Raw genomic sequence first — 14418 nt, 5'->3', positions numbered from 1 at the left:
AACCAAACAAGGTCGTCCCTGATTTACGTCGAGAATGACCTTAAAACACGCGATCTTTAAATTTTAATAAAATCAAGGGCCTACGACAACGACTCGGTCGTTGATTAATTTTACAGTTGCCAGTGACGTATTTGTTTCTTCAGCGTGATAAGATTAAATGAAGTTATCTGATGTTGTTTCTATATTTAGAAGCGTGCTCCCGTGGACAAACATTACGAATTTATTTGTCAAGCGAAAGCAAATAGAGAGAAATTTATTCGGATAAAGTAATTTGTTACTTGGAGTAATTTCGTTTGATAAGGTGGAATGGAGCAGCGGATGAAAAGTTTACTGTGTGCTAATTGGTCTGGGGGCTAATTCTTTCGCCGCTGAAAATGTACAATTACTTTCAATTTAATATGCACGCTTTATCCATTTTTTACCCCGGTACAGGTAAATTTAAAAGCGGCGGCGGATTATGAAAGAGCGAGCGAGTTTTACTAGACATTTTTATGACGTCGTGAGATTTTTGGAAGGAATGGACAGAAAATAGTGACAGGTTTTTGGATTGTTTTTAAAATAGGCGCTTTTTTGATGATATGCCTATGCGCCATCTGTCGGCGGTTGAATCCTGCGCCGAAGGTTCGCGTCTTTGCTACTTTTGTTTTTTTACCTTTTCCGAAATTTACAGATTTTGTAAAACCTGTTATAATTTTTTAGGTGGCTGGTGAAATTTTTTGAAAGCCCTCTGTCGGTTTTTGGACGAATTTCGCAGGCCACCCCGAAGTCGCCGCCCCCTCGCCGCGACGCCCCATTTAAGCGCCTCACCCACCGTGGGTGCCTCACTTCCGCAGCGACCCATCGAGATGGGTCAACGTCCACGTCCACAAAATGCACATCGGCACCGGCACAAGGGTGGGGCCCTGCATGTGCATGGCAACAAGGCACGGGGCGGCGAGGGGTGGGGGTGAGCGCGTCGCTTGCTAGTGACGTCACGACCCGCCCGCCGACTCTTCGGGCTCTGTTCGGTGGCAGCACCAGCACAGGCACAGTCGTGTCGTAGCACTTCCTCGTGTGTGCGTGTTCAGTGTAGAAAAGCAGAGAATCGCAAGAATGGCCACCGAAGTCGAGAACAACGCGCCGCCCGCCGAGGCGAAGGAGATCAAGGAGGACGCGCCGGCGGCCGACGCCAAGGCCGAGGAGGCCGCCAAGCAGGAGGCGGCCGCCGCCGACGCCGCCAAGGAGAAGGAGCCGGCGCCGCCGAAGGTGCTGGTGCACAAGGCCAACTACGATAAGGACGTGGTCTACCTGTACCAGTTCTCGCGGACGCCGCTGCTGCCGTCGCTCTCGCCCTTCTGCCTCAAAGTGGAGTCCTGGTTGCGGCTCGCCGCCATCAAATACGAGGTTTGTTGTTCTTCTTACTTACGAGGGATGGATGCACGGAACGCCGCCATCTTACCGGCCGGGACCGGGCCGTGCGATTTTACGCCGATTCTGCATGCCTACCCGGAAAAATAATGGCATAGCCTACTAAACTTATCGATTGCGTTATTGCCGCTAGTGGAGGAATTAAAAATTTTCGACTGTCGCCGCCCCCGCCGCCGGTGGCTTGCTCGAGGGATGCGTCATCGATTTTTAACACTTTGTCGGTGATTTCAATGATGTTAAGTCGCGGGTTTGTTGATTGTACGCCGACAATGGACGCTTTTTGCGAGTATAAGGGGTTAAAAGCGGCATTATGTCACCGCGTTTCGGTCTCGTGCCTAATTAGGTCCTGTATCTCACCTTACCGCACGTCTTAAACTACCACTTAGCATCCTTAAAAACTACCACCTTTGAATCGATACCACTATTCAATTATTTAAGTTGTTGTTTCGTGTATAATACAGTTTTATTGATTAAAATGTGTTTAAAATATTTTAAATTACTTTGGACACGCTCGTATTACGGTATTGTTGGAGCTCACACAAAGAAAACTTTTTGCGTGTATCGAGGGGTTAAAAGTTATATTATTGTGTCAGCAGGCATCACCTTCACCGAATTGTGGTGTGTGCGCTTTGTATTCACGATCTCGTTTCGGTATTTTCAATTATTAGTATTCCGGGACTGGTCATTTTTTAATTATGCGCCATTCCAAATCAATAAAACTGGACGTAGCTTCGCTCCCCTCAAATTTATGTATGATAGTTCTTCAAAAGTGGTTTTTGGGGTCATCGTTGCTCTACCTTTGGTCCAAATACATTTTTAAATGTTTTAGTATCATCTTGTTTCCCTTGAATGATTAAAAATTTATTCTTAATGGAATCAATAACGGAAGGGTTTTATTAGAGTACAGTTTCCTAACGGATTTTAATTTTTTCTTTTGGGGTTTCGGCCAGGATGGAATACTAATGTGCGGGTTATGCTGTGGTTTCAGTAACAACATAATTTGGTTTGGAAAAGTACACAATTTATCATATTGTTGTTGAGAAACTATTTTCTCGTTTTGTATACTTAAAACTGTATATTTATCTAGAACACACATTTTTATAAATCGAGCTATATGTAAGAATAGGAATTTTTATGTGCATTTTATTCACATAAAATGCAGAAAGTTATTAATGCACATTGGTTCGTGTGGCCTTTCTAACAATTAAATGTTTTTCTGTTGAAGCCTTGATTCTTGTTCTTCTCAATTAATTTTCTATTTTCTGTAACAATAAAAACATGTATAATTGGACACGTACTTAAGTTGATAGCGGGTGACTATTAATGGTTGAAGAAAATTTTTGGGTTGGCAGTTTTGAATTATTGGCAGCAGTGTTAGCATGTCAGTGCACAGTTGTCAATTTCAATTTTAAATATGTTGCCAACCTGACAAAAATAATTATAGTCACTTGATGTTTTCAAAAAAATATTTGAAGTAGCTGACAAAAATTTCCTATTCAACAGAAACTAAACTTCTCTATCTTGATAAATCATCAATTTTTGTTGAAAAATATTATTACTGTCGATATTAGTCACAGATTATTCTTTATAGCGAGAAAGCAACATTACGGACATTTCTGAAAAAACTGGATTATGTTATAATATAGTGAGTAAGTAATGAAGTCAGAACGGAAACAGAGATGTGGTTAGCTTCAAGCCAAGGAAAAATTTATGAATGAATACACAGATTTTATTTCCATCTTCAAAGAATGCGAACATTCATACCGCGATAGTAAAAATGGTTTGCGGGAAAACATTTTCCTAAGCTGCCACAGTATAATGTCAGTAGTGCTATGGTAATGGATAATGCGGTTTACCACTCTTAGTAGAGGAATATAGGAAGTAAAAATTTTAAGTTCCAACTCGATTTTTTTTGCAAAATGCGTTCCATTACATGATTTCAAAATTTTTGTGGGTTTTGGCGGTGTAAACGATGTCCAAAAATACCTTTAAGTCGAACATGTAGAATATAAGATTGTAACCAACTGTTGCCTGTCAATACGAACTTAAATAAACCAAACTTTTCTACAGACTGGATCAACATATAAAAATTTAACCTTGGCGTTTTGATTTTACGGAAAATAATAACAAATTTATTGATTTGTCTATTGCTAGTGAACTACTTAAAAATTTTCCGATGTCACCGCCCCCTCCCGTGATGGTGGGGTCGGAATGCGTAATCGATTTTAGACATTTTGTTGGCGATTTCAGTGAATCACGGGTTTGTTTATTTTGAGCTGTTGTAGTCCATACAAAGGACGCTTTTTGTATACATAACGGGTTAAAAGTTACATTATGTCGACAACATTATTAAGGTGTGATTATGTTGCCTGAAGGATTAATGTTATTAACAATATGAACTCTAAAATAACTAACAATATTGTTTCATTTAAATTGTATTGGCGGAAATTCCGGATATTTAACTTCACCGAAATTGAATATTTAAGTGCCGTGCTCTTTATGACACGGCAGTGTTTTTCGATTTTTGTCGATTATTACTTTCTGAGTTAAATTCGTTATTTATTTATAATACGTTCCTATTGCGCTGTGTTATTAAAAATTTATATTCAATGGAATCAATAACGGAAGCGTTTTATTACAAGCTAATAAGGGTTTTAGAGCTTTTATTGCTCTGCTGGTGCTCATGATTGAATCCGGCTTTATTTTAAATAATTTAAATGTTTGGTGTGAGTTCATCTCCTACGAGAAATCGATGACGTCATTGAAAATATGATATGCCGTGCCCCTTCGTCTAAATGTTTTGTAATAGTTCTGACTTTACTCATATGGGTTATCAAGTTTGAATCGTCAAATTTTACAAGTTATCTCAGAAATTACATAGGAGTAGTGGATTTTCAGAATTTTGATAACGGGCTAACAAAGAAAAGGGGGTTAATAGAACATTTATCGCAAAAAAAGCTGATTCAACTTTACTGTTTTAAGCACTTGAATTAGGATTTTAGTTCTGTGTAAATAACCTACACATTCTTGATAATGTATCAAAAGCCAACACACAACAAACAAATATAATCGATAAAGAAAACACTAAACAAACATATCTTAAGATTCCGCAAATATGTACGTCTCTTGCAAAGTTTACACTCCAAACATCAATCAAACGATAAATGATAGTAAAACTATTAGAACCGTCCATAACCCAGACCCCACTCCCGCATAAACCCCAATTTTCGACCCACCATTAGCATAATTGCCTTATCTGCGGGCTTTTTTAAGGTCGTCGCTCATTGTCTTACATCTCCACCCATGAATGGAGCCAGTCGAGCCTGAAAATCGCGCGAATTACGCCGATAATTCGAAAATTACTCATTCGCGGACTCACCTCTTCCTCGCTACCTCCACGGAATTCGTCAGCCCGCCACCCATCGTAAAAGTAAAATGTGTTTCCGTTTATAAATCCGAGGTCGTTCCAAGCCGGCATCTGAAACTCTTTTCTGAATTCTATCAAGGCGTTGAAACGCTCGAAAGCTGGCGTTACAATTTTTTCTCGTAATTTTTCTTTTCAAGTGGCAGATGTTTTACACATCGAGTCCCGAACCCGATTTTATGTTCTATATCAAGAGCCCGGACTGTTTACTACAACGCGGTTTATTTAATTAAGAGTAGCGTTGTGTCGAACATGCGAGATGTTTTGGTAGCTGGATTTACAACGCTCGATTGCCACTAAAAATATCGTAAATGCTTTATCGAGTGGGCCGAGATCAAACAATCACTTAGGACGGAAGAGTGCGCAAGCGCGTCTTTTCGCACGGATTGCCGTGGGAACGAGAGGAAATGATGTCGTTACGCAATCGCATACACATATTTGTTAACTAATTGTTTCTGCTCGTGCATGAAATTCACACCGACGTGTCGGATAGCACATCTGGGATTTCCAAAGTCATCACTTGATAACAAAGCGCGATTATCACCAATTGCATTGTTTTAGTGGCACTGTCGGTAAGTGCGGCTCAATGAATTCGTTCTTGACCGTTGTTCGCTGACTCGTCGTCGTCGTCGTCAGAGGAATTAAGCATCTCGTCCTACAAGAAGTTATATAATCTGCTGCATTCGGTTTGTTAAGTTTAACAGATAACGAGATGCCAGACAGACATTTCCGCCCATCCACGATTCTCCCAGAAGAGCATTTCGCCGTACTTTCCCAATTGGAGCGGTTTGTTATGATAATCTCGTACCTTCTTAATCTTCACCTAGCTGCACGTGATTTATTCCAAGACGGATTTTATGTGTTTTCGTAGGCGATGGCTGCTCATGAATATGATGATCGCGAGACGTGTTAGTCATGGAACGCAGTCTTTATTTTAGTTGAAAAACGCACAATTTACGTGCACCGAGGCGGCGTGATTTACTCTTTATTGTTAGAAGGAGCAGTAACAGTTCCTGCACACTGTCTGCTAGTTTCAAGTTCATTAGCGATTTGTGCACTAACCTTGCTCCAGGTTGTTGCTCCCTCCGACGGAACAGTGATTCGTAGTTTTCGGAGCTCATTGTGTTACATAAACGCCATTTTGACAGATGCTGTGGAAAGGGGCTTGGGAGAGGGGGCGCAGACTGTTTGTAAACATTTTTCGGACAGGTTCGAGGTCGGGGAAATATTTGCGTGTTCCTCTCACTTCTTCCTGGTGGTAAACGTGTTGTTTTCTGCATTAGACTCGATTTTTCACTCTTCGCTTGTTTTTACTTCCCGAGCGTAAGCAAAGGAAGTATTGTAATCGAGTCCGTCGGCCGACTCTCTACTTTTACGTTTTCTCGCTCTTTCATGACCCCTAGAAGACGAAGAAATAGGTCTCCCATTTCCGTCTGTCTGTCTGTCTGTCCGTCTGCCGTCCCGGATTTTTATTAGACAGATAATCTCCGAAAGTACTCGACCGATTGTTGTGAAATTTTGTACTTATATTAAGAATATCATGTAGATGGTAAAACGCTAACCAAAATTTGTCTAATCATCCCCACCACTAATGCGATGACGTCACTTCAAAATTGTACATAGTAAATGGGTTTTCAATTGTATAAAATAACAGTCCTACACATGTAGTTTACAACTCTGAATCGACTTTTCACCCGAAACGTCCAGATTTTTGGAAAAAAAAATCAAAATTATAAAACAACATTTTGAAATTTAATTTTTAATCTGCTAACCAGAATGCTTTGAAATGTTGCAGATGTTTTAAGGCTATAAAGAGCATCATAAATCTTTAGTCAAAAAATATTTGCTTATCCCCTCCAAAAACTTGATGACGTCAGCTCGAAAATTTGCCGAATAAATCATATCTAAAATCTACAAAATATGATCAGTCTGTACTTGTGATCTATCACTCCATTCATATTTTTTGGATTTGCATATACAGGGTGATTCAAGAAAATAAATGAAAGCGTAAATTTATTTTACTGATTTACTCAGGAACTACAAAACCGAATGCTTCGAAATCTTGAAGACATTTTAAAATTATCATAAGCATGGTAAATTTTTGATCAAAACGTATTTGGTCGTCCCCCCTAAAAAATTTATGATGTCACCACAAAATTTTGCTGAAAAAATCCTATCTAAAATGTACAAAATATGGTGAGTCTCTTCTTGTGATTTATCATTCCATTCAAATTTTTTCGATTTGCATATACAGGGTGACTCAAAAAAATTAATGAATGCGTAAATTTATTTTATTGATTTAATCAGGAACTACAAAACCGAATGCTTTGAAATCTTGCAGATGTTTTAAGGTTATAAAGAGCATAATAAATTTTTAGTCAAAATATATTTGGTTATCTTCTACAAAAAACTCATGAGGTCAGCTCAAAAGTTTTCCGAATAAATCGTATCTAAAATGTACAAAATATGATGAGTCTGTACTTGTGATTTATCCTTCCATTCATATTTTTGGATTTGCATATGCAGGGTGACTCAAAAAAATTAATGAAGGCGTGAATTTATTTTATCGATTTAATCAGGAATTACAAAACCGAATGCTTTGAAATCTTGGGAATATTTTAAAGTTATTATAAGCATGGTAAACTTTTGTTCAAAATGTATTTGTTCATCCCTCCTAAAAAAATTGATGACGTCACCCTTAAATTTTGCTGAATAAATCCTATCTAAAATGCAAAAAATATGATGAGTTTGTACTTGTGATTTATCATTCCATTCATATTTTTTAGATTTTCTTAAGAGGTGGTTCAAAAAAATTAATGAAGTCAATTTATTTTATTGATTAAATTAAAGGCAACACTTATTATTAGTATTACACCCCAACCAACCCAATTTGGTAGACACAAAATTTGTTAAAGGAAAAACTCGGTTGAAACATAAGGGTAGCACGCTTATTTACATCGACTTTAACATTACAGACCTGCATTTGTTTTATGCGTTCACTTGATTCCGCGAATGTGAAATAGACATGTTTATAATCAACCAATTGTGAATTTCACCGTCAAGAATTAAAATAAAACCCAATGTTTTATATAATAAGCGGAAGTCGAAGCAATAAAACCGACCGTCGTTTTGTTTACAGTTTCTCTGTTTGGCTCTCGCGTATGCTGTTACGCCTGTCATCTTAAATTAAGAATGTTTATACATACACGATTTTCAGTTGCCTCTGATACGTAGGTATACGTGAGTAAATTGTTTCGTTATTTTATTGATTATTACAAATCAATATTCAAACGACCCAATTCATTTTCCCGAAAATTTGAGAATATAATAATTTTATTCTTAGTATTACACTACATCTATCCCAACTGATATACGTGTCCTTGCAAAAATGTTGATGACGTCATCGCAATTTTTTTTTAAATTCCCACTACAAAAATGTAATGAGAAAAAAAACACAATAGGCATGCAGTCGTCAAGTTTCCGACAGCGAGGGAAGTACTGTCTAAACTCTTTAGACCAATTTTTTTTTTCAAATTTTAAAATTCGTGTAAAGATTGTGAAATTTGTATCCTTTAAATTTTAAGATTTCACTTTTCTGAAATAATAGTACGAGTAATAGCAAAGTATTTTTCAATAAATTTTTAATCTTATTTTGTGCTTTTAACAGGTTACTTGTCTTTAAGATTCGCAGCTTTTTTATTTTTTTCTTAAAGTTCTTTTGAAATATTACTGTTTCTTTGGATATTTTTTCTCAAAGTGTGCGAAAAATGCTATTTTTTTTTCTGATATTTTTTCAAAGCAAAATTTTTTCTCTATAAATTTTTATTCGTTTTTTTTAATTTTGTATCGAATGCTAACTGCATTTTGGGATGCCGTTTTTCCAACAATATCTTGGGATTTTTCCTGAAAATTTTGAAAATTCGTATCCTCTCCTAGGTATAGAGCTTTTTTCCAAGATTACGTCTTTTGCTTAAATTTGAAATTTTCGTGAGGTCTGGATGCTCATCACTTGTAGTTTTCTATATTTTGTCTTTGACAAGATTTTAAAAATTTTCAAAAAGATTTTAACGTATACAGGGTGATTCTGAAATGGGGCACCAACTCTATGACTCAGGAGTGTTTATTGAGCAAAGAAAAATTTTTTTTTAATCTTTGGGCCCAAATGTAGAAGACACATGCCTTCAAAGTTTATTTTTTCTTTTAGTTATTAGGCCATATTTTAATCCAATGAAATCAATCGATTCATTCCGCAAAATAATCAAGGAAGTAGGCATTATGTCTTTGTCCATCGTTGTCTTCATTTCATTAAATTATAGGAGTTTTTTTCTAATTTTTTTCGAACTTTGACTTGTGAACTTAATAAGGTACCGTTAAGTTAGTGCACTATTTTTGAATGACGATGTATATTTTTATCCTGGATAATTTGAAATTTTTTGCCGTAGGAGTTTAAAAAAAAATTTTACTTTCAATTTTTTTTCATGGTTGTGGCCTCTAATAGTTTGTTCCACATTTTGCTTTTGTTTTTACGGGTCGTATTTTCTATTGTCCCAAGGTTTTAAAAATGTTTTTATTTTTGAGAGTCTTGATTGTTTTCAAAATCCATTTGTTGTAAAAATTTTAAAAATTTAGAGGGTGCTTTTTTCATTTTTTGATAATTATTTCCATTCTTTGGAAATTGGAATAACGTGGCAACATCGCATTGTGATTTCGAAAATAAACTGTCGAGTTTTTTTCATCGTAATACCCGTTATCAAGCTGATGGCTTTTTTTGTTTTAAACCCCAGCCTTCCAACGTTGTGACCTTTAATTCAACATTTCGAGGTTGCCGATTTCAGGGTTATGTTTTTTAGCACGCAAAATCTTCAAATCGCATAACGGAAAGCTGCCAGATGAAGAGATATAATAAATCTTTGACTTCCGACTTTACAATTATTTGATTGATACAAACTTCGAGAATCTAAAGTTGTCCATGGGTCCCACAGCCCCCCGCCACCCAACCTCTTAATTAACCCATGCACTCGTCTCCTCCAGTCGGAATCAATTAAATCCGATCCAACACTCCTCTTTATCTCCTACTGGTTGAAAAACGCAATTAGCCGAGAGGCCCAAGAGGCAAAGGGATTTCAAAATTATATGTAACACGCTCCGGCCGCCTCGGGTCATCCGCTGCTGCTGGCATGCGAAGGCCGCGGCCAATCACGAGAGGATCTAGGCACTTTTTCTCCTCCACCGAGTGGTGATATGCTGTCCGATTGCTTTTTGTTCAGGGAATTGGAGAGAGAATTAACTTAGACGTTGCCTCGAGTGTCGGGTTCATTGAAACCTGGGACGATATTCTGCTCTTCCTCGGCCACGTTTCGTGCCCGATTATGGCCTAGGTACTCCGTACCTGAGTGCTTCTGTTCTGGCCTCCGCTGTAGCGGTGTTTACTGTTTCGTCGTACTTTTCTCGCTGGGCCCACCTTCGACCTTGCTTTGTCTGCTGCTGATCTCGTCGGCTGAGGTATGGTGCGTACGACTCTTTAAAACGCTATAAAGAACGACGGAGACGACGACCAGAACCGGCAGCCATTAATCACACTCGGAAATTAAACGGTGGAGGAATTCGGGCATTTTTGGACGTAGCACCCCACCCACCGGTGCAAGAAGAGGTATCTGCGCCTCCAGGAATGTTAATTTTTATGATGATTACTAATCCTGTTCTTTTAGGAATTGTTTACGACGAGAGAGTCTCGTCACGTTGCATTTAGTCATTTCGCACGGGTGCGAAATAAAAAGACACGGAACTTAGGGGTCCTGTTGAGTCGGCTAAAATCACCGCTAACTGCCTTCCAATGACAGGTTAATCCATTTCCCATAATTACCGAAGTGCACAGGTTTGTGGGTTATTAGCGCATAATTCGTCACGGTCCGTGCTTTTTTTTCATATTTTACTCACATGTGTACGAATCATGTGAAGACATTGTATTTAAATTGAACTGTATTTCGCGGGGCTTTTGTTTGCAGACAATACCATCTCAATGTCGTCCATTTCCCACACAATCTCGACCTTGACTGCCGATTCATGGGAGTGTGTACTTGGTGCAGGGCCGGGCTAGCTTCGAAATCGGCTCGGGTTGCAGAATTTAAGTTGGTCGTGGTCACCCAAGATGGATTGACTGTTGCTACTGAGTAATGTAATGATCGAAGTTCTAGAAGACAGATGCGCTGCTGATAAAAAGTTTATATTACATCTTTGGTTCTTCCCCCAAACTTCTAATAATTGTACTTTTGATGAGTGTTATAGTTTTCTAATTTGTTTTATCTTGATTTGTTCTAAATAATATTTTTGAGTTTTCGATTCAGCTTTTTTCGTGATCCTGATTTTTTGACCTATTTTTTGTCTTTTTTCAATATTATACATTTTCTGTGAACATTTTTAAATTTTACACGAAAAAGACGAGTTTCTATTTTAAAATGTATTTCTTTTTACTTCCCGAGCGTAAGCAAAGGAAGTATTGTAATCGAGTCCGTCGGCCGACTCTTTACTTTTACGTTTTCTCGATCTTTCATGACCCATAGAAGACGAAGAAATAGGTCTCCCGGATTTTTATTAGACAGATAATCTCCGAAAGTACTCGACCGATTGTTGTGAAATTTTGTACTTATATTAAGAATATCATGTAGATGGTAAAACGCTAACCAAAATTTGTCTAATCATCCCCACCACTAATGCGATGACGTCACTTCAAAATTGTACATAGTAAATGGGTTTTCAATTGTATAAAATAACATAGTCCTACACATGTAGTTTACAACTCTGAATCGACTTTTCACCCGAAACGTCCAGATTTTTGGAAAAAAAATCAAAATTATAAAACAACATTTTGAAATTTAATTTTTAATCTGCTAACCAGAATGCTTTGAAATGTTGCAGATGTTTTAAGGCTATAAAGAGCATCATAAATCTTTAGTCAAAAAATATTTGCTTATCCCCTCCAAAAACTTGATGACGTCAGCTCAAAAGTTTGTGGAATAAATCATATCTAAAATGTACAAAAGATGATGAGCCTGTACTTGTGATCTATCACTCCATTCATATTTTTTGGATTTGCATATACAGGGTGACTCAAAAAAATTAATGAATGCGTAAATATATTTTATTGATTTAATCAGGAACTACAAAACCGAATGCTCTGAAATCTTGCAGATGTTTTAAGGTCATAAAGAGCATAATAAATGTTTAGTCAAAATATATTTGCTTATCCCCTCCAAAAACTTGATGACGTCGGCTCGAAAGTTTGCCGAATAAATCATATCTAAAATGTACAAAATATGATGAGCCTGTACTTGTCATTTATCACTCCATTCATATTTTTTGGATTTGCATATACAGAGTGACTCAAAAAAATTAATGAATGCGTAAATATATTTTATTGATTTAATCAGGAACTACAAAACGGAATGCTCTGACATCTTGCAGATGTTTTAAGGTTATAAAGGGCATAATAAATGTTTAGTCAAAATATATTTGCTTATCCCCTCCAAAAACTTGATGACGTCAGCTCGAAAATTTGCCGAATAAATCATATCTAAAATGTACAAAATATGATCAGTCTGTACTTGTGATCTATCACTCCATTCATATTTTTTGGATTTGCATATACAGGGTGATTCAAGAAAATAAATGAAAGCGTAAATTTATTTTACTGATTTACTCAGGAACTACAAAACCGAATGCTTTGAAATCTTGAAGACATTTTAAAATTATCATAAGCATGGTAAATTTTTGATCAAAACGTATTTGGTCGTCCCCCCTAAAAAATTTATGATGCCACCACAAAATTTTGCTGAAAAAATCCTATCTAAAATGTACAAAATATGGTGAGTCTCTTCTTGTGATTTATCATTCCATTCAAATTTTTTCGATTTGCATATACAGGGTGACTCAAAAAAATTAATGAATGCGTAAATTTATTTTATTGATTTAATCAGGAACTACAAAACCGAATGCTTTGAAATCTTGCAGATGTTTTAAGGTTATAAAGAGCATAATAAATTTTTAGTCAAAATATATTTGGTTATCTTCTACAAAAAACTGATGACGTCAGCTCAAAAGTTTGCCGAATAAATCGTATCTAAAATGTCCAAAATATGATGAGTCTGTACTTGTGATTTATCATTCCATTCATATTTTTGGATTTGCATATGCAGGGTGACTCAAAAAAATTAATGAAGGCGTGAATTTATTTTATCGATTTAATCAGGAATTACAAAACCGAATGCTTTGAAATCTTGGGAATATTTTAAAGTTATTATAAGCATGGTAAACTTTTGTTCAAAATGTATTTGTTCATCCCTCCTAAAAAAATTGATGACGTCACCCTTAAATTTTGCTGAATAAATCCTATCTAAAATGCAAAAAATATGATGAGTTTGTACTTGTGATTTATCATTCCATTCATATTTTTTAGATTTTCTTAAGAGGTGGTTCAAAAAAATTAATGAAGTCAATTTATTTTATTGATTAAATTAAAGGCAACACTTATTATTAGTATTACACCCCAACCAACCCAATTTGGTAGACACAAAATTTGTTAAAGGAAAAACTCGGTTGAAACATAAGGGTAGCACACTTATTTACATCGACTTTAACATTACAGACCTCCATTTGTTTTATGCGCTCACTTGGTTCCGCGAATGTGAAATAGACATGTTTATAATCAACCAATTGTGAATTTCACCGTCAAGAATTAAAATAAAACCCAATGTTTTATATAATAAGCGGAAGTCGAAGCAATAAAACCGATGGTCGTTTTGTTTACAGTTTCTCTGTTTGACTCTCACGTATGCTGTTACGCTTGTCATCTTAAATTAAGAATGTTTATACATAAACGATTTTCAGTTGCCGTATAGGTGAGTAAATTGTTTCGTTATTTTATTGATTATAAAAAATCAATATTCAAAGCGACCCAATTCATTTTCCCGAAAATTTGGGAATACAATAATTTTATTCTTAGTATTACACTACATCTATCCCAACTGATATACGTGTCCTTGCAAAAATGTTGATGACGTCATCGCAATTTTTTTTAAATTCCCACTACAAAAATGTAATGAGAAAAAAACACAATAGGCATGCAGTCGTCAAGTTTCCGACAGCGAGGGAAGTACTGTCTAAACTCTTTAGACCAATTTTTAATCTTGTTTGGTTGTCAGATTCTTAACATCTTAACCAAACATCTATGTGTCATGCCAAAAGATTTAAAGATTGCTTTCTTAAAATTGTAACTGTTTTTGGAAAATATTTTCTTAAAATGACTCAAAACTTAAAATGACCCAAAATTTATTTTTTATTGCGAAGATTTTGAGCTTTTTTAAATAATTACTAGTGTTATCATTATTTTGATTAACAATTTGTATCTCGGTAGTTTTAAAGCTCAATATATTATTTTTTTCTTGAAAATTTGAGTTACTATGTTCCTTAGGACCTGAAATTGTTTTCAAGGTTTGATATTTTTAACTAAAATTTTATTTATACGTTTCTTAAGACCATGAAAATGGGAAGATTATTTAAAAAGCGTAGAAATATATGGAGATCTCTGTTTT

The 14418-nt window shown here is 36.2% G+C and overlaps 1 protein-coding gene and 1 long non-coding RNA gene across 4 annotated transcripts in view; one reads left to right on the top strand and one right to left on the bottom strand.

The window, feature by feature from the left end:
* The first annotated feature begins 990 nt into the window (after nt 1-990).
* Nucleotides 991-14418, top strand: part of LOC135127519 (failed axon connections) — a 62368-nt gene continuing 48940 nt past the window's right edge. Inside the window, exon 1 of one of the 2 annotated variants that reach the window (XM_064053956.1) lies at nt 991-1383. In XM_064053956.1, coding sequence (XP_063910026.1) covers nt 1093-1383 — 291 coding nt within the window. In that variant the 5' untranslated portion in view covers nt 991-1092. The remainder of the gene's footprint in view (nt 1384-14418) is intronic. The other variant, XM_064053955.1, reaches the window with a different exon arrangement.
* Nucleotides 4459-5182, bottom strand: LOC135128471 (uncharacterized). Of its 2 annotated transcripts, XR_010280417.1 has the most exons (3): nt 4943-5182; nt 4787-4885; nt 4459-4730 (listed from the first exon to the last, which is right to left on the bottom strand). It is a non-coding gene; the product is annotated as an uncharacterized LOC135128471 (long non-coding RNA). The 2 variants fall into 2 exon arrangements; XR_010280416.1 differs by having other exon boundaries at nt 4787-5182.

The sequence above is a fragment of the Zophobas morio genome, unplaced genomic scaffold (assembly GCF_036711695.1).
Source record: "Zophobas morio isolate AGI-343-1 ecotype UQ-CSIRO unplaced genomic scaffold, CSIRO_AGI_Zmor_V1 ptg000012l, whole genome shotgun sequence".
Taxonomy (NCBI): domain Eukaryota; kingdom Metazoa; phylum Arthropoda; class Insecta; order Coleoptera; family Tenebrionidae; genus Zophobas; species Zophobas morio.
The sequence above is the reverse complement of the archived record's forward strand: the minus strand, read 5'-3'. Positions and strand labels throughout refer to the sequence as shown.